Here is a 26,461-nt window from a genome sequence, read left to right as displayed (position 1 = left end):
GCAATTTCAAAATAATTTGCATCATTCTACAGTTATAGCATAACAATAGAAAAACTAGGCGGCTAATTAGGCTATAAAACTAAATAACTGCAAAAACAATTTTACTTTAGTATACATTGATATGAAAGAAGATACAGTATACATAAAGCAGCTATCAAATATCACATTTTGGACATTTGCAATTGTTTCCATCCCAGTCACACCGTAGCAGGAGAAAGTGCCGAGACTCGAACCGTAGCTCCCCACCACTAGCCAACAGTGTAACAGGAGTGAGTGGGAGCATAACGGAAACTCGAACTGCAGCCTGTATGCTGCTGTACTTGCTGGCAATGATAAGGGGATGACATTGCACAATGAACCAACCGGCACATTTTGTCCCGTGCGTCAATGGACAGAGAATTCCTAGAATGTAGAGGTCGTCATACTGAGAAAGACAGTATGTGTGAACAGAACAAAATTGGATTGAGCATTGGCAAGCACTTTTGTGAGGTTATCACCGTTTCATTCTACTGTGGCAATTACAACTGTTCCTTCCGTCCGCATCATACGACTCAAACGTGACTCAGACGTAGCCGAAGATTGGCTTTGTGGTACATGTAGTTCATAGGGTGGCAGCGCGGGGCTGCAGAGCCATACATGTTTTCCTCCTATGGAACTACAAGTCCCACGGTTCAATGTGCGGTGGAAGCGTGATCTGCTCGAGGAGACCATGGCGATACCCAGGACCTTCTGACGGGCTATCAGAAAAATAGCCCTCGAAAAACGGGTCAACGCCCCATATCAACGACACTAGACTTGGACACTGTGAGAAATACAAATGGGGTCCCGTATCAAGTAAGAGCCATTAATTTTTTTCCTTTCCCTTGCTTCCCAAATGCGAATAGGCTACATTGTTTGCGCGAGTTAAGAAGGAGGGAGAGAGAGGCAGTGCAAGGCCCGGACTTGTTGCGACAGACTGAAGGACTTGTTAACCGGATCACTGAGCATTTCATGAAAAATAGTAATATTTGCTCATCAAAGAGAGTATGTCACACATACTGTATGCCGAGAACTCAACTATGGATATGCACACATCTCTGTTTTCTCAATATGTCCCGCTGTCTAGCCCACGACAATGTATGGAAGGGAATGTAAACATTTGAGGCGGACACCACATCCATGCCTACAGGGCAAATGTTCTGTGGATGGAATGAGTGCAATGTATTGGAACATGCCCATGAACCGACGTTTTGGCGTATTGATACAATGTTATAAACTCTAGCCGTTCCGCACGTCATTAAAATGATGCCAGCTACTATTGCTACATTGTATTGCTTGTCATGTATCACTGAAATGGATACGGGAAACTTTACATTGTGCTTCCGGTACAATAGGCTACAGTAGCCTAGCCTATGTGTGGCAGCCATGTAGGTGACCTGTAACTTTAATTATTTTTGTCTTTTCCGATGCAGTATGAATAGACTACTCAATGACCTGTCCGTTGATTTACAGTAGCATAGGCATGCACCAAACTCAACCAATGGTAGTAAAACAATAACTGTCGTGTTACAACAGTGTCCTTATTTCTGTTAAAGATATCAGTGTCTTGTGTTAAAAATCCAAAAGGCATGATGTTTTTTGAAAACCAAAGTTTCTTTGCCTCTTATTAGAACACAATGTTACAGTGGTAGTTTTATGGCATCTGTGAAGTATTATGTTACTGAAAGTACACTTAATCTTAGGCTATTTCCCCCCTCTTGTATTATTTGCTCTAAAGGCCTACTGTGCTATATTTTCAATTTCAATGGCAAGTGACCAACAAAACACTTCCCCTACCCTTCTTCCTTCACTGTGAAAGATAGTTCCCTGTAAAAGTGATGCCATTGTGTCCTATGTTAGGGTGTCCACCCACTATGCCCAGAGTGGGAGAAAACGCTCTTTGTTGATTACATTTAACTTCCTTATGTTATAAAATACATTTTACCAAGGCAAATCTGATTCTTTGTGTTCTGAATCGTTCAGTAGGGTCTTTCTCTAACGTATCATCAGCATTATATCAAAAAGTCGAATTTTGTTACCTAATACATCCGATAATAAGCACAAGCTCTGTTGACAGAGCGGTGCAGCTTTCTCACCAAAACTTTTGAGGATTTTACATTTTGTGGTTGTTGTCTTCCAAGTCGTTTCCGCGGGTTGCAAATAGCAAAAGCGGCATGACACGAGCTGAATTAAATATAAAAGGCTTTGAAAATAAAAAGCTTGTGGTATGCTCAGTGCTCCGTTGACATTTCATTGTTTTTGTGAGAAGTCTTCAAAAAAGAACAGGAACTTCGCATTAATATGACCAGCGTATACTAAAGTATGAACATTCTACATGTCATGTCCCAAAATTGAAATCTATCTTACCTCTATATTGTTTTACTTCCTCCGGATTGGAGAAGAAAAATGAGGAGTTCAATGGTAAGCCTGTCAGGTAGCCTTAAATCTTGCACAGCATCCAGCTTAGCTGACACAATGCTATTTTCCAGATTTGAGGTTTATCCCATTGGTGTTCTTAGAGGACTATCTACACAATTAACATATTATTTTAACCATTGATCAAAATATGGATTTTTGATTGGACACCTTACCTATAGCCATATAATGTTACAACGTGAATGAGACATATGCGAAACCTGTTTTCTATTTAGTTGGGTTATGGCTACTGTTAAAATGTGGGGGGAGAAGGACATTAATAGCCTGCGTTGCTGACGGTAATAGGCCTGTGATATCACTTCCTTACCGTTGTAGTATTTAGAGGAAGTAAAAAATTAAAACGCTGACTGATCATACAGTATATGCAACCAGCCTGTGTACTCAAATTGAGATTGTGGTTACATTATCAAGCAAACATTTGATAAGTTTTGATAAGATTTCTATTCAATACTTTTCACCCACACACAGACTATAGCTGTTTTGAAATGTTATCAAATTGTATTAAATGTCAGAGTTTTGTGTAGCGTCTGTAACAACCATTTGTCACTGAAGAGCATTTAGGTCTGGTTGCAGTGAAACACATTTGACGTGCAGTTCTAGGGAGACTAGAGGCTGACCTTTGACCTCTATTACAGGGACAACCCAGAGGCCACTTTTGAGGTGTACCTGGAGGTTACCCATCCTGGAACCGCTGGCTCTGGTAAGTCCATATTTAATGTTTTTCAATGTACTGAGTCTGCCGTTGAATATGAATGGAGTTTAGGTGAAATTTGATATGTCAAGTTTTTGCCCAGTGGGGCCATATAAATGCTTTCCATTCATAAAGGCAAATTGTAAACAAGTGGGAATGGTGACAGAATAAAAAACATTGTGCCATTGAATGAACTATTAAAGCCCTCTTGTGTTTGGGTCTGACTTGTTTCCGAAATAGACGTTATCACTTCCAGTATCAAAACAGATTGGTGATTTACACCACATGGATTGTGTGTCTGTAATGTTTGATTCTAAAACTGCGTTTTATTGCCACCCCGGGCCTTCTCATGCTCTTCATAAAAATGAGAGGTTTGGCACTAAATGCCTCTCTACAACCTTGACAATGGCTTTATATCATGTGACAGCTTAGACGAAAGCAGTAACATTAGGGAGGTTTGAAGCTAGAGTTTGTGTGTAATGTACACTACCGGTAAAAAGTTTTAGAACACCTACTTATTCAAGGGTTTTTCAATGTAGAAAATAGGACAAATAAAGAAAAACCGTTGAATGAGTAGGTGTTCTAAAACTTTTGACCGGTAGTGTATGTGTTATGACGGCTTATACCACAGTCCTTGTCATAGAAAACAACACTAGCTTATCACACCCCCCACGTTGTGGTATATTCACATAGAAATGTACAGCAAATTTGTTGATCACTTACATAACCGCTGATTATTTATATGTTAATCTATGTATTTCACACGTGTAAACAATTACTTTTAACCCTTGCACATCCAACTGGGGTCGAATGCAGCGTCTTCCTCTGTGAGGTTGAATGGGGTTGGTGGGTGTTTTTGTTGTTATCACAACTTCTATGGCCACTGTGTAACTATCACAGTCATATGCCATACATAACGTGTTTATAAGGAATGCGTAAGCATTTTACGAAGGCTTATGTCAACAACAGCTGGTTTGTGTTTCATTGTGGTCGTGGATGTTGACATACAGTGCCTTGCAAAAGTATTCATCCCCCTTGGCGTTTTTCCTATTTTGTTGCATTACAACCTGTAATTTAAATGGATTTTTATTTGGATTTCATGTAATGGACATACACAAAATAGTCCAAATTGGTGAAGTGAAATGAAAAAAATAACTTGTTTCAAAATATTCTAAAAAATAAATAACGGAAAAGTGGTGCGTGCAAGCAAGCAAGCGGCACCATGAAGACCAAGGAGCTCTCCAAACAGGTCAGGGACAAAGTTGTGGAGAAGTACAGATCAGGGTTGGGTTATAAAAAAATATCAGAAACTTTGAACATCCCACGGAGCACCATTAAATCCATTATTAAAAAATGGAAAGAATATGGCACCACAACAAACCTGCCAGGAGAGTCCCGCCCACCAAAACTCATGGACCAGGCATGGAGGGCATTAATCAGAGAGGCAACAAAGAGACCAAAGATAACCCTGAAGGAGCTGCAAAGCTCCACAGTGGAAATTGGAGTATCTGTCCATAGGACCACTTTAAGCCATACACTCCACAGAGCTGGGCTTTACGGAAGAGTGGCCAGAAAAAAAGCCATTGCTTAAAGAAAAAATAAGCAAACACGTTTGGTGTTGGCCAAAAGCCATATGGGAGACCCCAAACATATGGAAGAAGGTACTCTGGTCAGATGAGACTAAAATTGAGCTTTTTGGCCATCAAGGAAAACGCTATGTCTGGTGCAAACCCAACACCTCTCATCACCCCGAGAAAACCATCCCCACAGTGAAGCATGGTGGTGGCAGCATCATGCTGTGGGGATGTTTTTCATCGGCAGGGACTGGGAAACTGGTCAGAATTGAAGGAATGATGGATGGCGCTAAATACAGGGAAATTCTTGAGTGAAACCTGTTTCAGTCTTCCAGAGATTTGAGACTGGGACGGAGGTTCACCTTCCAGCAGGACAATGACCCTAAGCATACTGCTAAAGCAACACTTGAGTGGTTGAAGGGGAAACATTTAAATGTCTTGGAATGGCCTAGTCAAAGCCCAGACCTCAATCCAATTGAGAATATGTAGTATGACTTAAAGATTGCTGTCTTTGACCCCATAGATTACAAGTCAGCAAAAATTATGTGATTCAAAGACCAAAAGTCTTGAGGACAGATCTTTTTTCAGATGCTGCTCAAAGAGAAAGTGAACATGAGTTCAGAAGACTCTCTTTGCGTAACTTCATCCTGTATCAGACAGTGGTGGGCACGTAGTGCAGGTGACCTGGCTAAATAAATGATTTGACACAGTTGTCAATTTCAGAACAGCCTATCAAATCAAATTTTATGCGTCACATGCTTCGTAAACAGCAGATGTAGATTAACAGTGAAATGCTTACTCACGGGCCCTTCCCAACAATGCAGAGAGAAAGAAAATAGAGAAATAATCGAAAAGTAAAACACACATTTATAATAGTAAATACACAGTGAGTAATGATAACTAGGATATTTACACGGGGTACCAGTACTGAGTCGATGTGCAGGGGTACGAGGTAGTTGAGGTAGATATGTACATATAACTAGGAATAAAGTGACAGATAATAAACAGTAGCAGCAGAGTGTGTGTTGAGTCAAAAAAGTGAGTGCAAAAAGGATCAATGCAGATAGTCCGGGTAGCTATTCGGTTAACTATTTAACTAACTATTTAGCAGTGTTATGGCTTGGGGTTAGAAGCTGTTCAGGGTCCTGTTGGTTCCAGACTTACATTTTTTTTTACATTTACGTCATTTAGCAGACGCTCTTATCCAGAGCGACTTACAAATTGGTGCATTCACCCTATAGCCAGTGGGATAACCAATTTACAATTTTTTTTTTTTTGGGGGGGGGGGGTAGAAGGATTACTTGATCCTATCCCAGGTATTCCTTAAAGAGGTGGGGTTTCAAATGTCTCCGGAAGGTGGTGAGTGACTCCGCTGTCCTGGCGTCGTGAGGGAGCTTGTTCCACCATTGGGGTGCCAGAGCAGCGAACAGTTTTGACTGGGCTGAGCGGGAACTATGCTTCCGCAGAGGAAGGGGAGCCAGCAGGCCAGAGGTGGATGAACGCAATGCCCTCGTTTGGGTGTAGGGACTGATCAGAGCCTGAAGGTACAGAGGTGCCGTTCCCCTCACAGCTCCATAGGCAAGCACCATGGTCTTGTAGCAGATGCAGGCTTCAACTGGAAGCCAGTGGAGTGTGCGGAGGAGCGGGGTGATGTGAGAGAACTTGGGAAGGTTGAACACCAGACGGGCTGAGGCATTCTGGATGAGTTGTAGGGGTTTAATGGCACAGGCAGGGAGCCCAGCCAACAGCGAGTTGCAGTAATCCAGACGGGAGATGACCAGTGCCTGGATTAGGACCTGTGCCGCTTCCTGTGTAAGGCAGGGTCGTACTCTCCGAATGTTGTAGAGCATGAACCTGCAGGATCGGGTCACCGCCTTGATGTTAGCGGAAAACGACAGGGTGTTGTCCAGGGTCACGCCAAGGCTCTTCGCACTCTGGGAGGAGGACACAACGGAGTTGTCAACCGTGATGGCGAGATCATGGAACGGGCAGTCCTTCCCCGGGAGGAAGAGCAGCTCCGTCTGGCCAGGGTTCAGCTTGAGGTGGTGATCCGTCATCCATACTGATATGTCTGCCAGACATGCAGAGATGCGATTCGCCACCTGGTTATCAGAAGGGGGAAAGGAGAAGATTAGTTGTGTATCGTCAGCGTAGCAATGATAGGAGAGGCCATGTGAGGATATGACAGAGCCAAGTGACTTGGTGTATAGGGAGAAAAGGAGAGGGCCTAGAACTGAGCCCTGGGGGACACCAGTGGTGAGAGCACGTGGTGCGGAGACAGCTTCTCGCCACGCCACTTGGTAGGAGCGACCGGTCAGGTAGGACGCAATCCAGGAGTGAGCCGCGCCGGAGATGCCCAGCTCGGAGAGGGTGGAGAGGAGGATCTGATGGTTCACAGTATCAAAGGCAGCAGACAGGTCTAGAAGGACAAGAGCAGAGGAGAGAGAGTTAGCTTTAGCAGTGCGGAGAGCCTCCGTGACACAGAGAAGAGCAGTCTCAGTTGAATGACCAGTCCTGAAACCTGACTGGTTTGGATCAAGAAGGTCATTCTGAGAGAGATAGCAAGAGAGTTGGCTAAAGACGGCACGCTCAATAGTTTTGGAAAGAAAAGAAAGAAGGGATACTGGTCTGTAGTTGTTGACATCAGTGGGATCGAGTGTTGGTTTTTTGAGAAGGGGTGCAACTCTCGCTCTCTTGAAGACGGAAGGGACATAGCCAGCGGTCAAGGATGAGTTGATCAGCGAGGTGAGGTAGGGGAGAAGGTCACCGGAGATGGTCTGGAGAAGAGAGGAGGGGATGGGGTCAAGCGGGCAGGTTGTTGGGCGGCCTGCAGTCACAAGTCGCAAGATTTTATCTGGAGAGAGAGGGGAGAAAGAAGTCAAAGCATAGGGTAGGGCAGTGTGAGCAGGACCAGCAGTGTCATTAGACTTAACAAACGAGGATCGGATGTCGTCAACCTTCTTTTCAAAGTGGTTGACGAAGTCATCCACAGAGAGGGAGGAGGGGGGGGGGGGGGGTGGGGGGGAGGATTCAGCAGTGAGGAGAATGTGGCAAAGAGCTTCCTAGGGTTAGAGGCAGATGCTTGGAATTTAGAGTGGTAGAAAGTGGCCTTAGCAGCAGAAACAGATGAAGAAAATGTAGAGAGGAGGGAGTGAAAAGATGCCAGGTCGGCAGGGAGTTTAGTTTTCTTCCATTTCCGCTCAGCTGCCCGGAGCTCTGTTCTGTGAGCTCGCAATGAGTCATCAAGCCACGGAGCTGGAGGGGAGGACCGAGCCGGCCGGGAGGATAGGGGACAGGGAGTCAAAGGATGCAGAAAGGGAGGAGAGGAGGGTTGAGGAGGCAGAATCAGGAGATTGGAGGGAGAAGGATTGAGCAGAGGGAAGAGATGATAGGATGGAAGAGGAGAGAGTAGTGGGAGAGAGAGAGCGAAGGTTGCGGCGGCGCGTTACCATCTGTGTAGGGGCAGAGTGAGTAGTGTTGGAGGAGAGCGAGAGAGAAAAGGATACAAAGTAGTGGTCGGAGACATGGAGGGGAGTTGCAGTGAGATTAGTAGAAGAGCAACATCTAGTAAAGATGAAGTCAAGCGTATTGCCTGCCTTGTGAGTAGGGGGGGACGGTGAGAGGGTGAGGTCAAAAGAGGAGAGGAGTGGAAAGAAGGAGGCAGAGAGAAATGAGTCAAATGTAGACGTAGGGAGGTTGAAATCCCCCAAAACTGTGAGGGGTGAGCCATCCTCAGGAAAGGAACTTATCAAGGCGTCAAGCTCATTGATGAACTCTCCAAGGGAACCTGGAGGGCGATAGATGACAAGGATATTAAGCTTAAATGGGCTAGTGACTGTGACAGCGTGGAATTCAAATGAGGAGATAGACAGATGGGTTAGGGGAAAAATTGAGGGACTGGAGGGTAGCATAGGCTGGGATGAAGTCAGCCTTGTTGGCAGCAGAACGGCAGTTCCAGAGGCTGCCTGAGACCTGGAACTCCAGGTGTGTGGTGCGTGCAGGGACCACCAGGTTAGAGAGGCAGCAGCCACGCGGTGTGAGGCGTTTGTGTAGCCTGTGCGGAGAGGAGAGAACAGGGATAGGCAGAGGCATAGTTGACAGGCTGTAGCAGATGGCTACAATAATGCAGAGGAGATCGGAATGAAATGAACTAAACATCTGGGAAAGGAGAGAGCAGGGCCTCCCTCACCAAAAAAAAATATAACTCTCCCAACTTCCACCTCAGAAACTATAATTGTTTCACTGAACCACCCGAATAAAACTCTCCCAACTTCCACTTTAGAAATTAGAATTGTTGTAAACTACAGGGGTTCAATGTTTCAAGGAATAGACTCACTTACTTTATTCAGCTAACTAACTATGACGCCATAGCTAACTAGCATGCTAGCATCCAATAACACACAGTTTAGCACCAATACTTGGTTACAACAAACTACCAATAGTGTGTTAACACACTAAACAGATAATTCGTGTCCGTGTCTAGTTCTTTCATAACGCAGCAATAATTAAACGTTGGCTAGCTAGCACAAAGATATTGTATTTAGCTACTACAGTACAGCTAGCTGGTAGTGTTGGCTAGCTAGCAATGGCTGCTGTGTTGACTTTGTTTGAAAAACAGCGTCATACAACAACTACCCACAACAACCCACGATGCCTAGCTACAATACCCAACTACAATCTAAATACATAGTTTAAGCCTTACTCGACAAAGCCCAAGCTATGCATAAAGCCAAACTTACCCGACGCCAGCTGTCTGGGTGGTTTTCTGCAATCAGTAGCTGTAATTAAGTACACTAGCTACTAACTACCTAACGTTAATGCTTCAGATAATGAGGTTAGAAAAACAGCTGAATGGTAGGTAGCTAGCTGGCTTAATTACAGGTACTCTTAAGCGTGAAATAACATTGGAAACAACTATCCACCGTTGCTAAAAGTTACCAGTAGCTACCCGCTAGCTAGCTAGCTCTATCGGTTAATGCTTCAGATAATGAGGTTAGAAAAACAGCTGAATGGTAGGTAGCTAGCTGGCTTAATTACAGGTACTCTTAAGCGTGAAATAACATTGGAAACAACTATCCACCGTTGCTAAAAGTTACCAGTAGCTACCCGCTAGGTTAGCTAGCCTCGTGCTTCGCCGGGCTCACTCGAATACAATACTTACCTACAATAATTACCTATAATTACCTACAATAACTACCTAAATAAACTACCTACAATATCTAACTACAATACCTACCTACCTACAATCTAAATACATGGTTTAAGCTTTACTCAACACCATATAAGAAGCCAAGCTTACCTCCTGCTAGAGAAAACACAACCTGTATATACATTTGGTGTATATACATATAGGGATGAATGCGTGATGTCAATTGGATATGGTCAGCATGAACTGACCTGTCCGCAGTGTGTGTATCTGTGTGGGTGCATGAGTGTGTCCATCACCCAGTATTAGGTGTGTGTGTGTGTTTTTGGTGAGTGTATTGGCTATATTAGAGTCTGTGTGTTTGTGGGTTGGTGGATGTAGTGGGTGTTAAAGTGTGTGGTGTGAGTCAGAGAGAGGTGTGTGTGTTTTTTTTGGTGAGTGTATTGGATATATTACAGTTGGTGGATGTAGTGGGTGTTAAAGTGTGTGTGTGTGTGTGTGTGTGTGTGTGTGTGGTGTGAGTGTATGACTAAGAGAGGTGTGTGTGTGACAGAGGTGTGTGTGTGGGTGAAAGAGGTGTGTGTTTGTACATGTGTTCGCCTGGGAAAAATGGTGCAAGAGTGCATTTAGTGTCTTTGCGACTGCATTAGTGTGCGTCAGTGTGAAAGAGAGAGGTGTAGATATTGAATTATGTGATCATATTACAAGATTGTTTTGATCTTAAGCAATGATATGAACTGGGCTAGACCACCATATCGTAATCATGCCTCCTCAAGCCACAAGCTCTTGGAGTAACTAATACTTCCTTCCCATTGCACACACTTTAGCTAATTATCATGCATTTTTGCATTGATTTCAATTATGCTAGCAAAGCAGCCTAATGTAGACTATGGTAAATGTTAGGGATTTACGCTAGTAACATAGACTTACTACCTAACTCTGTTGCTACAGCACAATGACAATTCCCCTATTTTTGTCAAACCTCAAACCACAAAAACACTTCCTGTACTCTTTTGATTCTGCTATTTCTCTCTCTCTCTCTCTCTCTCTCTCTCTCTCTCTCTCTCTCTCTCTCTCTCTCTCTCTCTCTCTCTCTCTTTCTACATTCTCTGTCCCTCAAGCCTTTCTCTGTAGAGCGTCCTTGTCCTTGTCCAGCCTCCAGCAAAGGCTAAAGCCTTATTTTATCCTGAGTAGGACCTGCCACACACACACACACACAAACGGGGGGGGGGGGGGGGGGGGGGGGGGGGTGTGTGCTCTTTGTTAACAGGGAAACTATTAACTGAGGGAGAGTTAATCAGAGTCATGGCAAAAGGAGGCAGCATTTACATCTCAATCGGCTGCTGCCGCCCGCTACATGGGGCCTGCTTTATTCCTATTCACTTACAGGGGAAGGGGGTCATGTTTGCTCAAGAGACTAATAAGGCTCGGTTCCAATATCTACACCAGCAAACCTCGTAGAATGCATGCCCAATGTATTGCCTGTTCTAATGCATTGGGCATGCTAGTATGTATATTGGAACGTAGAATAAGTTAGTGGTTGGGAGGGGGAGATTGGGAGAGCGTACAATGGAGGAAAGGAGAGAGTTATAGAGTGGGGGAGAGGGAGGGATAGAGAGAGAGGGGGAGAGAGAGAGGGGGAGCGAGAGGGGTTGGGGGAGAGAGAGGGGGTTGGGGAGAGAGAGGGGGAGAGAGAGAGGCAGGATGAAACAGTGGAAGAGCGTAGCTGGCATCTCTTCCTCAGCAGACAGTAGACTGGCATATTTTCCTCAGCAGACAGTAGACTGGCATCTTTTCCTCAGCAGAGAGTAGACTGGCATCTTTTCCTCAGCAGACAGTAGACTGGCATCTCTTCCTCAGCAGACAGTAGACTGGCATCTTTTCCTCAGCAGACAGTAGACTGGCATCTTTTCCTCAGCAGACAGTAGACTGGCATATTTTCCTCAGCAGACAGTAGACTGGCATCTTTTCCTCAGCAGACAGTAGACTGGCATCTTTTCCTCAGCAGAGAGTAGACTGGCATCTTTTCCTCAGCAGACAGTAGACTGGCATATTTTCCTCAGCAGAGAGTAGACTGGCATCTTTTCCTCAGCAGACAGTAGACTGGCATCTTTTCCTCAGCAGAGAGTAGACTGGCATCTTTTCCTCAGCAGACAGTAGACTGGCATCTCTTCCTCAGCAGAGAGTAGACTGGCATCTCTTCCTCAGCAGACAGTAGACTGGCATCTTTTCCTCAGCAGACAGTAGACTGGCATCTCTTCCTCAGCAGACAGTAGACTGGCATCTTTTCCTCAGCAGACAGTAGACTGGCATCTCTTCCTCAGCAGAGAGTAGACTGGCATCTCTTCCTCAGCAGACAGTAGACTGGCATCTCTTACTCAGCAGACAGTAGACTGGCATCTCTTCCTCAGCAGACAGTAGACTGGCATCTTTTCCTCAGCAGACTGGCATCTTTTCCTCAGCAGACAGTAGACTGGCATCTTTTCCTCAGCAGACAGTAGACTGGCATCTTTTCCTCAGCAGACTGGCATCTTTTCCTCAGCAGACAGTAGACTGGCATCTTTTCCTCAGCAGACAGTAGACTGGCATCTTTTCCTCAGCAGACAGTAGACTGGCATCTCTTCCTCAGCAGACAGTAGACTGGCATCTTTTCCTCAGCAGACAGTAGACTGGCATCTCTTCCTCAGCAGAGAGTAGACTGGCATCTCTTCCTCAGCAGACAGTAGACTGGCATCTCTTACTCAGCAGACAGTAGACTGGCATCTCTTCCTCAGCAGACAGTAAGTAGACTGGCATCTCTTCCTCAGCACAGTAGACTGGCATCTCTTCTTCAGCAGACAGTAAGTAGACTGGCATCTCTTCCTCAGCAGAGAGTAGACTGGCATCTCTTCCTCAGCAGACAGTAGACAGTAATTGGAAGGTTTATCCTAAAGCAGTCGTGTAAACAACAAGTGAAAGTAGGAACCACAGTGATAAACGTCAGTAGCGTGGCATTTCCCTCTGAGGATGAGTTTTCTGTTTGTTATACTGCACGGCTGCATCTAGGCCTTTTATTTCTGTCTCAACTGTGGTCACTGGGAAAATAAATTTGCTGAGGTGTTTGAAGTGTTTTAACATTTGCGACCCTATACAGACCAACATTCTAGCCGGTGCCCCCGCACATTGACTCTGCACCGGTACCCCCCCTGTATATAGCCTCCCTACTGTTATTTTACTGCTGCTCTTTAGTTATTTGCTTTTATTCTTTAAAAAAGTACAACAAAAATTAAAAATTAAAAATGCATTGTTGGTTAAGTAAGCATTTCACTGTAATGTCTACACCTGTTGTATTCGGCACATGTGGCAAATAACATTTGATTTGATTTGATTCTCATCAACACAGCGATATTTCAAGGTGCAGTTTTGCATGAGGGCATTTCCAGGTAAAAAGCACAACATTTTGTGTCAAATGAAAGCTAAGAGTGTATTTTTGTTAATTTTTATTAAGGCATAGATACATTTTCAAACATTTTCTATCATAAAAATGTGGAATAAGCAAAGGCTTTGATTTCTGGTCAAACAGATGGAAAAGGGGTCCTGTAGTAGAAAAAGTCTTAAAAGGTATTAGAAATACATCAAAACACAATCATGTTGAAGTAAAGACCCCTGCCAACTAATATCAACATTTATGTTTAGTTTTGCAAAAATAATATTTAAGAAATATTGCCTAATGTCTTGTCATTCTGTTACTAAAAACCCACATATCTTTAAAGCTGCAATACAGTGGGGGAAAAAAGTATTTAGTCAGCCACCAATTGTGCAAGTTCTCCCACTTAAAAGATGAGAGAGGCCTGTAATTTTCACCATAGGTACACGTCAACTATGACAGACAAATTGAGAAAAACAAATCCAGTAAATCACATTGTAGGATTTTTTATGAATTTATTTGTAAATTATGGTGGAAAATAAGTATTTGGTCACCTACAAACAAGCAAGATTTCTGGCTCTCACAGACCTGTAACTTCTTCTTTAAGAGGCTCCTCTGTCCTCCACTCGTTACCTGTATTAATGGCACCTGTTTGAACTTTGCAAATAAATTCATTAAAAATCCTACAATGTGATTTTCTGGATTTGTTTTTCTCATTTTGTCTGTCATAGTTAACGTGTACCTATGATGAAAATTACAGGCCTCTCTAATTTTTTTAAAGTGGGAGAACTTGCACAATTGGTGGCTGACTAAATACTTTTTTTCCCCACTGTATGTAACTTTTTGGGGGCAACCCGACCAAATTCACATAGAAATGTGAGTTATAGATCTGTCATTCTCATTGAAAGCAAGTCTAAGAAGCACTAGATCTCTTGTATGTGCGCTATTTCTATGCTTCCTGTTCTTAAGTTTCCTTTTTGCGTCTTTAACTTTCAGTTTTGTACACCAGCTTCAAACAGCTGAAAATACAATATTTTTGGTTAGTGAAAATATATTTCACAGCGGGTTTGTCACATAAACTGAAATTAGGCTAACTATTATAATTTTTGCCACCAAGAAATGGCAGAGCGATTTCTGCATATTGGACCATTAGGATAATATTTTTAGTATTTTACCCCCCTTTTTCTCCCCAATTTCGATCTTGTCTCATCGCTGCAACTCCCCAACGGGCTCGGGAGAGGCGAAGGTGGAGTCATGTGTCCTCCGAAACATGACCCGCCTAACCGCGCTCCTTAACACCTGCCAGCTTAACCCGTAAGCCAGCCGCACCAATGTGTCGGAGGAAACACAGTTTGCCAATGACCGTCTGGATGATCCAGAGGAGGAATGGGAGAAGGTCATGTGGTCTGATGAGACAAAAATAGAGCTTTTTGGTCTAAACTCCACTCGCCGTGTTTGGAGGAAGAAGAAGGATGAGTACAACCCCAAGAACACCATCCCAACCGTGAAGCATGGAGGTGGAAACATCATTCTTTGGGGATGCTTTTCTGCAAAGGGGACAGGACGACTGCACCATATTGAGGGGAGGATGGCCCGCATAACCGCGCTCCTTAACACCCGCCAGCTTAACCCGTAAGCCAGCCGCACCAATGTGTCGGAGGAAACACAGTTCAATTGCCGACCGGGGTCAGCCTGCAGGCACCCGTCCCGCCACAAGGAGTCGCTAGGGCGCGATGAGCCAAGTAAAGCCCCCCCGGCCAAACTGATGCTTCCTCTCCTTAAGTGTCGAACTAATAATGTAACTGTGTTGAAAGTAATTGATCTACAAGTGATTTTGTATGCCAAACAACCCCAGGGAATATCAGTATCCTAGTCAAACTGCACACTGTGCCCATTCGCAAGCTGACCAACATGAGGTATGTGGCCTGTTCCAGATCTTGCACATCTGCCCCGCACCTTCAGCATTTTACCGGAATAAAAGTAAGCTACTGGAGACACAACTCTCATCTGGCTAAAGGCTACCCGCTGAACGGGGCTTACAATAGATGTTATTTGGATTGTTCAGGTTCACCATCAGCAATAGTTTAGGTAGTTTTGCTTTAAACAATCAGTGTACAGTATATGGTCGTTTTTAGATAAACAGGGTAAAGTTGATAATTTTATAACAAGGAATGACTTTTGCGAGGTGCACTGCATGTCCAAAGCTGAGGAGAAAAGAAAATCACAAAAAACAGCATATAAACACTCTAAATAGGTCAGGAGCCAGACAGGGAGCCTAAGAAGGAACAAACATTTATTATTTAGGCTATATTATTAGCCTAGTCATAGGATGCCACCTTTCCAACAAGTCAGTTCGTCACATTTCTGCCCTGCTAGAGCTGCCCCGGTCAACTGTAAGTGCTGTTATTGTGAAGTGGAAACGTCTAGGAGCAACAACGGCTCAGCCGCAAAGTGGTAGGCCACAAAAGCTCACAGAACGGGACCGCCGAGTGCTTAAGAACTGGAAGCAACGTCAGCAAAATAACTGTTTGTCGGGAGCTTCAGGAAATCGGTTTCCATGGCCGTGCAGCCGCACGCAAGCCTAAGATCACCATGCACAATGCCAAGCATCGGTTGGAGTGGTGTAAAGCTCACCGCCATTGGACTCCGGAGCAATGGAATGATGGCGCTGGAGAAGATGGCTGCCGTTTTACAGCCCTCTAACCAATGTGTGTTCTTTCGCGTTATTGGTAATTTATTCTATTATTAATGTTTCTGCCATCGTCTCTTATAACCAAAAATTGCTTCTGGATATCAGGACAGCGATTACTCACCTCGTATTGGACGGCCATTTTTTGTTCTACGAGTCGGATGCAAAGGATATCCTACAGACACCAGTCCCGTTGCGAAGACCACGAAGATCCATCTGCTAGCTCCGGCCCGCTAGCACACGCAAACAACAGCCATGCTTCCTGCTAGCCTGTGCTGTAGCACCAATTCGAACTGCTCTCGGACTCACATATTGCTGTTCACTGGACCTTATGATCACTCAGCTGCACAGCTGATGCCTGCTGGACTGTTCCTTTACACGGTACCCTGTCTTGTTGATCTGTTTAGCCTCAGCCCAAACTTTCATCGCCATTACCAGTTGTTGTCTTAGCTCTCTCGAATAACACCTGTGATTGCTTTATGCCTCTCTCCCATGTCAATATGCCTTGCCTATTGCTGTTCCAGTTAGTTCTTATTATACAATTGCACTGTAAAGCCCCAAGTCCCTCTCAAACTGCCTCAAATAGCTCCTTTGTTCCACCCCCCATACACGCGGAGACCGGCTCAATCGGTGCCTCCGGTGATGCTATCTCTTTCATTGTTACCAAACGCTTAGGTTTACCTCCACTGTACTCATATCCTTCCATCTCCTTGTCTGTACATAATGCCCTGAATCTATTCTACAACGCCCGGAAATCTGCCCCCTTTACTCTCTGTACCCAACGCACTAGAAGACCAGTTCTTAAAGCCTTTAGCCGTATCCTTATTCTAGTCCTCCTCTGTTCCTCTGGTGATGCAGAGGCTAACCCAGGCCCTGCAGCCCCCAGTATCACTCCTACTCCCCAGGAGCTATCATTTGTTGACTTCTGTAACCGTAAAAGCATTGGTTTTTTGCATGTTAACATCAGAAGCCTCCTCCCTAAGTTTGAGTTATTCACTGCGTTAGCACACTCCGCCAACCCTGATGTTCTAGCAGTGTCTGAATCCTGGCTTAGGAAGGCCACCAAAAATTCAGAAATGTTCATCCCCAACTACAACATTTTCCGTCTAGATAGAACTGCCAAAGGGTGTGGAGTTGCAATCTACTGTAGAGATAGCCTGCAGAGCTCTATCATACTATCCAGGTCTGTGCCCAAACAGTTTGAGCTCCTACTTCTAAAAATCCACCTTTCCAGAAATAAGTCTCTCACTGTTGCCGCTTGCTACAGACCCCCCTCAGCCCCCAGCTGTGCCCTGGACACCATATGTGAATTGATTGGCCCCCATCTATCCTCAGAGTTCGTACTGCTTGGTGACCTAAACTGGGATATGCTTAACACCACGGCCATCTTACAATCCAAACTAGATGCCCTCAATCTCACACAAATTATCAAGGAACCTACCAGGTACAACCCTACATCCGTAAACATGGGCACCCTTATAGATATCATCCTGACTAACTTACCCTCTAAATACACCTCCGCTGTCTTCAACCAGGATCTCAGCGATCACTGCCTTATTGCCTGCGTCTGTAACGGGTCCGCGGTCAAACGACCACCCTTCATCACTGTCAAACGCTCCCTAAAACACTTTAGCGAGCAGGTCTTCCTAATTGACCTGGCCCAGGTATCCTGGATGGATATCGATCTCATTCCGTCAGTAGAGGATGCCTGGTTGTTCTTTAAAAGTGCTTTCCTCTCAATCTTAAATAAGCATGCCCCATTCAAAAAATTCAGAACTAAGAACAGATATAGCCCTTGGTTCTCCTCAGACTTGACTGCCCTTGACCAGCACAAAAACATCCTGTGGCGTACTGCATTAGCATCGAATAGCCCCCGCGATATGCAACTTTTCAGGGAAGTTAGGAACCAATATACACAAGCAGTTAGGAAAGCAAAGGCTAGCTTTTTCAAACAGAAATGTGCATCCTGTAGCACTAACTCCAAAAAGTTTTGGGACACTGTAAAGTCCATGGAGAATAAGAGCACCTCCTCCCAGCTGCCCACTGCACTGAGGCTAGGAAACACTATCACCTTTCCACCTGGCTACCACTACCCCGGTCACCAGCTCTGCACCCTCCGCTGCTACTTGCCCATGCCCCCCCCCCCCGCTTCTCCTTCACACAAATTCAGACAGCTGATGTTCTGAAAGAGCTGCAAAATCTGGACCCCTACAAATCAGCTGGGCTTTTTTCTAAAATTAGCTGCCGAAATTGTCGCAACCCCTATTACTAGCCTGTTCAACCTCTCTTTCGTAACGTCTGAGATCCCCAGAGATTGGAAAGCTGCCGCGGTCATCCCCCTCTTCAAAGGGGGTGACACTCTAGATCCAAACTGTTACCGACCTATATCCATCCTGCCCTGCCTTTAGAACGTTTTTGAAAGCCAAGTTAACAATCACACCGTACCTTCTCCGCTATGCAATCCGGTTTCCGAGCTGGTCATGGGTGCATCTCAGCCACGCTCAACGTCCTAAACGATATTATAACCGCGATCGATAATAGACAGTACTCTGCAGCCTTCTTCATCGACCTGGCCAAGGCTTTCGACTCTGTCAACCACCGCATTCTTATTGGCAGACTAAATAGCCTTGGTTTCTCAAATGACTGCCTCGCCTGGTTCACCAACTACTTCTCAGATAGAGTTAAATGTGTCAAATCGGAGGGCCTGTTGTCTGGACCTATGGCAGTCTCTATGGGGGTGCCACAGGGTTAAATTCTTGGGCCGACTCTTTTCTCTGTGTATATCAATGATGTCGCTCTTGCTGCTGGTGATTCTCAGATCCACCTCTACACAGACGACACCATTTTGTATACATCTGTCCCTTCATTGGACACTGTGTTAACAAACCTCCAAACGAGCTTCAATGCCGTACAACACTCCTTCTGTAGCCTCCAACTGCTCTTAAACACAAGTAAAACTAAATGCATGCTCTTCAATCGAACGCTGCTGGCACCCGCCCACCCGACTAGAATCACTACTCTCGACGGGTCTGACCTAGAGTATGTGGACAACTACAAATACCTTGGTGTCTGGTTAGACGGTAAACTCTCCTTCCAGATTCACATTAAGCATCTCCAATCCAAAGTTAAATCCAGAATCGGCTTCCTGTTTCGCAACAAAGCCTCCTTCACTCATGCTGCCAAACATGCCCTCGTAAAACTGACTATCCTACCGATCCTTGACTTCGGCGATGTCATTTACAAAATAGCCTCCAACACTACTCAGCAAATTGGATGTAGTCTATCACAGTGCCATCCGTTTTGTCACCAAAGCCCCATATACAGTGGGGAGAACAAGTATTTGATACAATGCCGATTTTGTAGGTTTTCCTACTTACAAAGCATGTAGAGGTCTGTAATTTTTATCATAGGTACACTTCAACTGTGAGAGACGGAATCTAAAACAAAAATCCAGAAAATCACATTGTATGATTTTTAAGTAATTAATTTGCATTTTATTGCATGACAAGTATTTGATCACCTACCAACCAGTAAGAATTCCGTCTCTCACAGACCTGTTAGTTTTTCTTTAAGAAGCCCTCCTGTTCTCCACTCATTAACTGTATTAACTGCACCTGTTTGAACTCGTTACCTGTATAAAAGACACCTGTCCACACACTCAATCAAACAGACTCCAACCTCTCCACAATGGCCAAGACCAGAGAGCTGTGTAAGGACATCAGGGATAAAATTGTATACCTGCACAAGGCTGGGATGGGCTACAGGACAATAGGCAAGCAGCTTGGTGAGAAGGCAACAACTGTTGGCACAATTATTAGAAAATGGAAGAAGTTCAAGATGACGGTCAATCACCCTCGGTCTGGGGCTCCATGCAATATCTCACCTCGTGGGGCATCAATGATCATGAGGAAGGTGAGGGATCAGCCCAGAACTACACGGCAGGACCTGGTCAATGACCTGAAGAGAGCTGGGACCACAGTCTCAAAGAAAACCATTAGTAACACACTACGCCGTCATGGATTAAAATCCTGCAGCGCACGCAAGGTCCCCCTGCTCAAGCCAGCGCATGTCCAGGCCCGTCTGAAGTTTGCCAATGACCGTCTGGATGATCCAGAAGAGGAATGGGAGAAGGTCATGTGGTCTGATGAGACAAAAATAGAGCTTTTTGGTCTAAACTCCACTCGCCGTGTTTGGAGGAAGAAGAAGGATGAGTACAACCCCAAGAACACTATCCCAACCGTGAAGCATGGAGGTGGAAACATCATTCTTTGGGGATGCTTTTCTGCAAAGGGGACAGGACGACTGCACCATATTGTATATACTGTATATATTTTTTATGTTGTATTTTTGACTTTATGTTTTGTTTTACCCCATATGTAACTCTGTGTTGTTGTTTTTATCGCACTGCTTTGCTTTATCTTGGCCAGGTCGCAGTTGTAAATGAGAACTCGTTCTCAACTGGCTTACCTGGTTAAGTAAAGGTAAAATAATAAAATAAAAAGGCCAGAATCCCCGTCATTCGCAGGAGAAAGAGACAGAGGTATCATGGACGTAGGTCGGGGTGCCTTGTAAGGATCCGACGGTGAGCGAGTAAACTGCCTCTTCCATCAATCCTATAAGCCAATGTTCAATCATTTGAAAATAAATTAGATTACCTAATATTACGGTTATCCTACCAACGGGACATTAAAAACTGTAATATCTTATGTTTCACCGAGTTGTGGCTGAACGACGACATGGACAACATACAGCTGACGGGATATACGCTACATTGGCAGGTTAGAACGGCTGACTCCGGTAAGACAAGGGGTGGCGGTCTGTGTATATTTGTAAACAACAGCTGGTGCTCAAAATCAAATACTAAGGAAGTCTCGAGGTTTTGCTCGCCTGAGGTAGAGTATCTTATGATAAGCTGTAGACCACACTATTTACCAAGAGAGTTTTCATCTATATTTTTCATAGCTGTCTATTTACCACCACAAACCAATGCTGGCATTAAGATTGCACTCAATGAGCTGTATAAGGCCATAACTAAACAGGAAAACGCTCATCCAGAGGCAGCGCTCCTAGTGGTCGGGGACTTTAATGCAGGGAAACTTAAATCCGTTCTACCTAATTTCTACCAGCATGTTAAATGTGCAACCAGTGGAAAGAAAACTCTAGACCACCTTTACTCCACACACTGAGACGCATACAAAGCTCTCCCTCGCCCTCCATTTGGCAAATCTGACCATAACTCTATGCTCCTGATTTCTGCTTATAAGGAAAAACTAAAGCAGGATGCACCAGTGACTCGGTTAATAAAAAAGTGGTCAGATGACGCAGATGCTAAGCTACAGTACTGTTTTGCTAGCACAGACTGGAACATGTTTCGGGATTCTTCAGATAGCATTGAGGAGTACACCACATCAGTCACTGGCTTCATCAATAAGTGCATCGATGACGTCGTCCCCACACTGACCGTATGTACATACCCCAACAAGAAGCCATGGATTACAGGCAACATCCGCACTGAGCTAAAGGGTAGAGCTGCCGCTTTCAAAATAGCCTCCAACACTCTACTCCGGCTCTGACGCTCATCGGATGTGGCAGGGCTTGAAAACTATTACAGACTACAAAGGGAAGCACAACCATGAGCTGCCCAGTGACACAAGCCTACCAGACGAGCTAAACCACTTCTATGCTCGCTTCGAGGCAAGCAACACTGACGCAAGCATGAGAGCACCAGCTGTTCCGAATGAAGATGTGCATTTTATTGCACGACATAAGTATTTGATACATCAGAAAAGCAGAACTTAATTTTTGGTACAGAAACCTTTGTTTGCAATTACAGAGATCATACGTTTCCTGTAGGTCTTGACCAGGTTTGCACACACTGCAGCAGGGATTTTGGCCCATTCCTCCATACAGACCTTCTCCAGATCCTTCAGGTTTCGGGGCTGTCGCTGGGCAATACGGACTTTCAGCTCCCTCCAAAGATGTTCTATTGGGTTCAGGTCTGGAGACTGGCTAGGCCACTCTAGGACCTTGAGATGCTTCTTACGGAGCCACTCCTTAGTTGCCCTGGCTGTGTGTTTCGGGACGTTGTCATGCTGGAAGACCCAGCCACGACCCATCTTCAATGCTCTTACTGAGGGAAGGAGGTTGTTGGCCAAGATCTCGCGATACATGGCCCCATCTATCCTCCCCTCAATACAGTGCAGTCGTCCTGTCCCCTTTTCAGAAAAGCATCCCCAAAGAATGATGTTTCCTCCTCCATGCTTCACGGTTGGGATGGTGTTCTTGGGGTTGTACTCATCCTTCTTCTTCCTCCAAACACGGCGAGTGGAGTTTAGACCAAAAAGCTCTATTTTTGTCTCATCAGACCACATGACCTTCTCCCATTCCTCCTCTGGATCATCCAGATGGTCATTGGCAAACTTCAGATGGGCCTGGACATGCGCTGGCTTGAGCAAGGGGACCTTGCGTGCGCTGCAGGATTTTAATCCATGAAGGCGTAGTGTGTTACTAATGGTTTTCTTTGAGACTGTGGTCCCAGCTCTCTTCAGGTCATTGCTCAGGTCCTGCCGTGTAGTTCTGGGCTGATCCCTCACCTTCCTCATGATCATTGATGCCCCACGAGGTGAGATCTTGCATGGAGCCCCAGACCGAGGGTGATTGACCGTCATCTTGAACTTCTTCCATTTTCTAATAATTGCGCCAACAGTTGTTGCCTTCTCACCAAGCTGCTTGCCTATTGTCCTGTAGCCCATCCCAGCCTTGTGCAGGTCTACAATTTTATCCCTGATGTCCTTACACAGCTCTCTGGTCTTGGCCATTGTGGAGAGGTTGGAGTCTGTTTTATTGAGAGTGGACAGGTGTCTTTTATACAGGTAATGAGTTCAAACAGGTGCAGTTAATTCAGGTAATGAGTGGAGAACTGGAGTGCTTCGTAAAGAAAAACTAACAGGTCTGTGAGAGCCGGAATTCTTACTGGTTGGTAGGTGATCAAATACTTATGTCATGCAATAAAATGCAAATGAATTACTTAAAAATCATACAATGTGATTTTCTGGATTTTTGTTTTAGATTCTGTCTCTCACAGTTAAAGTGTACCTATGATAAAAAATTACAGACCTCTACATGCTTTGAAAGTAGGAAAACCTGCAAAATCGGCAGTGTATCAAATACTTGTTCTCCCCACTGTACTTTGCTACAATGACACTTAGCTAGCTAGCTACCCACCTCATTCCTTTCTGTTAGCATCTGCACCTTGTACACATCATGCTTTCGGGATACGTGTCTTTTCAGATTCCACAATGATTCTTTAGTTGTGGACACTACATCACCACATTCCCTCTCTTGCTCTTGGTCGTCCTCATCTTTGTATGTCTCCTTGATTTTGCACCTGTGTGTTTTATCAGTTTATCAGAACTCCATGACAGTAGCTATAGCAAGGGGCTATAGCAGCACGCAAGTTGCCTACAAATATATTCTGGGCCGGGCATGCCCTGAGCTTGTGAAGTGAGCGCTACTGGATCGGTACTGTAGCGAAATTGGAGCGGGCGAGAAGGCCGATGCTCCAGCCTTTGGGAAACTTGCCCTGCGCTCCAGTAAATTGGGCACGCTCCGCTCCTCACTCCGCTCCGCTCCGCTCCGCTTATATTCTCTGGCCCCTAGGCATTATGTGTAGATCAGAAAGGATTGGTAGATATGGTATTAGCTCCTCCTTGAACTCTGAAAGGCTGTTTGAAGTGTTGGCCATATCGCAATACCTATCCAAACTTGTAAGCTCAGCACAAGTACCTAGGGGGTAAGGGCTAGGGATTGTGTCTGGACAAGCCTGTGAGTCCTTATTGTAGTTTCACCTGCAATTTTCAGATAGCTTTAGCTACATATGACTCCACCGCAGTCCAAAAGAAACATTGGCAGAAACACTGTCAGGGAGGGAAAAAAATAGGCTGTCGATGTCTCGAAAGGTGAAAAAAAGTTGTTGTTTGAGATGTTTACCCACTAGCAGTTGTTAATGTGCAATTTTTCGGGGGTGCCGTGTCTGCAGGTTTGCTTTGGAAGCGCTATGATGTGTGACAGCAGCGTTCCGGAGCTCGCATCAGAGAGTTCTCTCTCCGACTGACCCCTGACCTCCTGCGGGAAATGGCTGAACCGCCGCTCGGAGACATGGTGCCCCGCGGACGAGGAGCTCACGCTAATTAAGTGTTTCTCTGGCGGCATTACTCTTCAGAAGAAGCCAAACACCACAGTGGTCGGGGGTTACCCAGACGTGTGTGTTAGGGGGGGAGTGGTTGTGCTTTTGTGTGTGTGTGTGCACATGCCAAGTGTGTATGTTCGTCTGTGTTCGTGAAGGATACATGGATATATTAATCTTGTTGCTTTATGTGTTAGCCAGCATGAAGTCTGTGTGTGTGCCGGTCTGCATCTATATATGTGTGCATCGGTGTCACAAACAATAGGCTTGTCATTGTAGGCCTATTAGCCAATATTTCTGTTACAGCTTGCTGCATTTGAATCTATCACAATGCCTTTCATAAGGCCTAGAAACCCAAGTAGATACATCCGTTGTTCAGGCCTTGTCGCCCTGTTGGTTTTCCGGAAAGGTGTATGTATGTGTCTCTACATCTCCACTCAATGCTAGGTCAACAGGCTGCCCCAATGCTGCGCCCACACCGCATCCCAATTTGTGGAATTTGCGCTGATGCAATCAAACGGATCCCGAGCGGAAGTGACCTCGCGTGGCACACAGCCCCTACAGCTGACAATCAATGTGTTCTGCATGATTTAGGCCCATTTGCTTTCCTCTTGTCGCTCACGTTTAGCCCTGACCTGACTGTGGAAGCTGGGCATTTATGATACAAACGAAAACGACCCCCCCCCCCCCCCCCCCACCTGGACTTGTAGGGAGGATTAAGCCGGGCATGTTTTGTTTGCAGAGCTCCCGGCTCCTTCAGCTGGAAGATTGTGCTTATTTGCTCTTCAGAGCTTTATTGAGCAGAAAAAGGAAGCCAAGAGAACGAGAGTAAAGTAATGCCAGGCAGGCTGGCGCAGAAATGCCATAGACAGGAGTTGGATTTGCTCTGCAATCTTGAAAGCAAGAGTGGGGCGACCCTTCTCCTCTTGTTTTGATGGGTTCATCCCATGATGGGTTCACCCCCCACCCCCCTACACACACCCCCACTTCCTTGTTCCCCTTTTTAGCGAAAGCTTTTTGACATCTTCATCCCCTCGCCGGTTTGTTAGTTCTCGTCTGAGCCGTTGTCGAGGCTTGGACCCCTTGTACTGCTGCCTGGGGTTAGAACTTACCCCTAACCACAGATCTAGGATCAGATTACCCAACCCCCAAATCCTAACTTTAACTGTAAATTGCCCCTAACCACAGATCTAGGATCAGATTACCCAACCCCCAAATCCTAACTTTAACTGTAAGGACGATATAAACATATACATTTGAATATTGGAGAATTACACTCAATTCAATGGGGTTGCACATTTTCTGAGCTTATGATAGGCTTATTTGCTTCAGTGGCCATGTCGGAACTATAATGTGGCATGTGAATCGCTGGGCAATGTCCCTGTGCCTCGATCCTTTCCCAAGAGGTACAATATGGACATTGTCCTCAGGGAAGGGAGGCTGATGGGAGCCGGCTAACCGTGTCCTCTCTGGCGAGCTAGCCAGCGTCTGTATGGGGCTTTACAGCAAACCGCCTCTTTTTTTCCCTGTGAAAATACCTTAATCCATGTAAATCCAGGCCCACAACGACAGCTTTACAGCAGAGGGTAGGGAGTGAGAGTGAAAGAAGGGAGGGAGGAGGGCTTAGCAATTTAGCCTTTAACTCGGCAAATAAGAGGCATGAAAGTTTGTGAATGAGTTTACACAGAGGGGCAGGGGAGAGCACCAGGGTTCCCTTTTGTCTGGCCTTGTCAAAGCGTGAGTGACAGATGCCGTGCTGTAAGTGAAGAGGGCCTGACGGATCAGGCGGCTCACTGTGTCCGTCTCAAAGGCTGGAGGGGGCAGCAAATACCACCCTACCACCAAATGTTAAGAATTTTGTATGATTGAGATGTCAACAAACGTGAAAGTCTTGAACTTGAAATATGCCGAACCTTGAAATCCTTTCGCTGATTTGTGGTTGAAATCTGGATTCAAATGAGACAGAAATCGTGTACGTTGACTACTTTCTGCAATTTCAACCAATTAGCCACGTTGATATGCCTTGATTACGTTGATAAAGTAGACAAACCAAAAATATTTCCAAACAGTCCAAAAATACCCAAAGCCATCTTTTGGCCAGATGGTCTCAATGCTGATTGGACTAGCGGAAATTAAACTTAATTGTCATTGTACGTACAGTAAACCCACCAAGATATAACTTGTAAGGTTTTACTGTGGCCTTTGCCTGCTTCCCACTTCTCGTCAGCTTCTTCAAAGAATGTAGTGTACACTGAGTATACCAAACATTAAGGACACCTTCCTAATATTGAGTTGCACCCCCTTTTGCCCACAGTA

General features: G+C 45.1%; 1 protein-coding gene across 1 annotated transcript in view; it reads left to right on the top strand.

The window, feature by feature from the left end:
* The first annotated feature begins 676 nt into the window (after positions 1-676).
* Positions 677-26,461, top strand: part of LOC311128264 (DENN domain-containing protein 1A-like) — a 157,445-nt gene continuing 131,660 nt past the window's right edge. Inside the window, exons 1-2 of the mRNA XM_084160317.1 lie at positions 677-834; positions 3,090-3,154. Coding sequence (XP_084016443.1) covers positions 818-834; positions 3,090-3,154 — 82 coding nt within the window. The 5' untranslated portion in view covers positions 677-817. The remainder of the gene's footprint in view (positions 835-3,089; positions 3,155-26,461) is intronic.

This window comes from Coregonus lavaretus (assembly GCF_964263955.1).
Source record: "Coregonus lavaretus genome assembly, chromosome: 4".
Taxonomy (NCBI): Eukaryota; Metazoa; Chordata; class Actinopteri; order Salmoniformes; family Salmonidae; genus Coregonus; species Coregonus lavaretus.
Note: the sequence above shows the minus strand (reverse complement) of the source record. Positions and strands in the feature narration are given on the sequence as shown.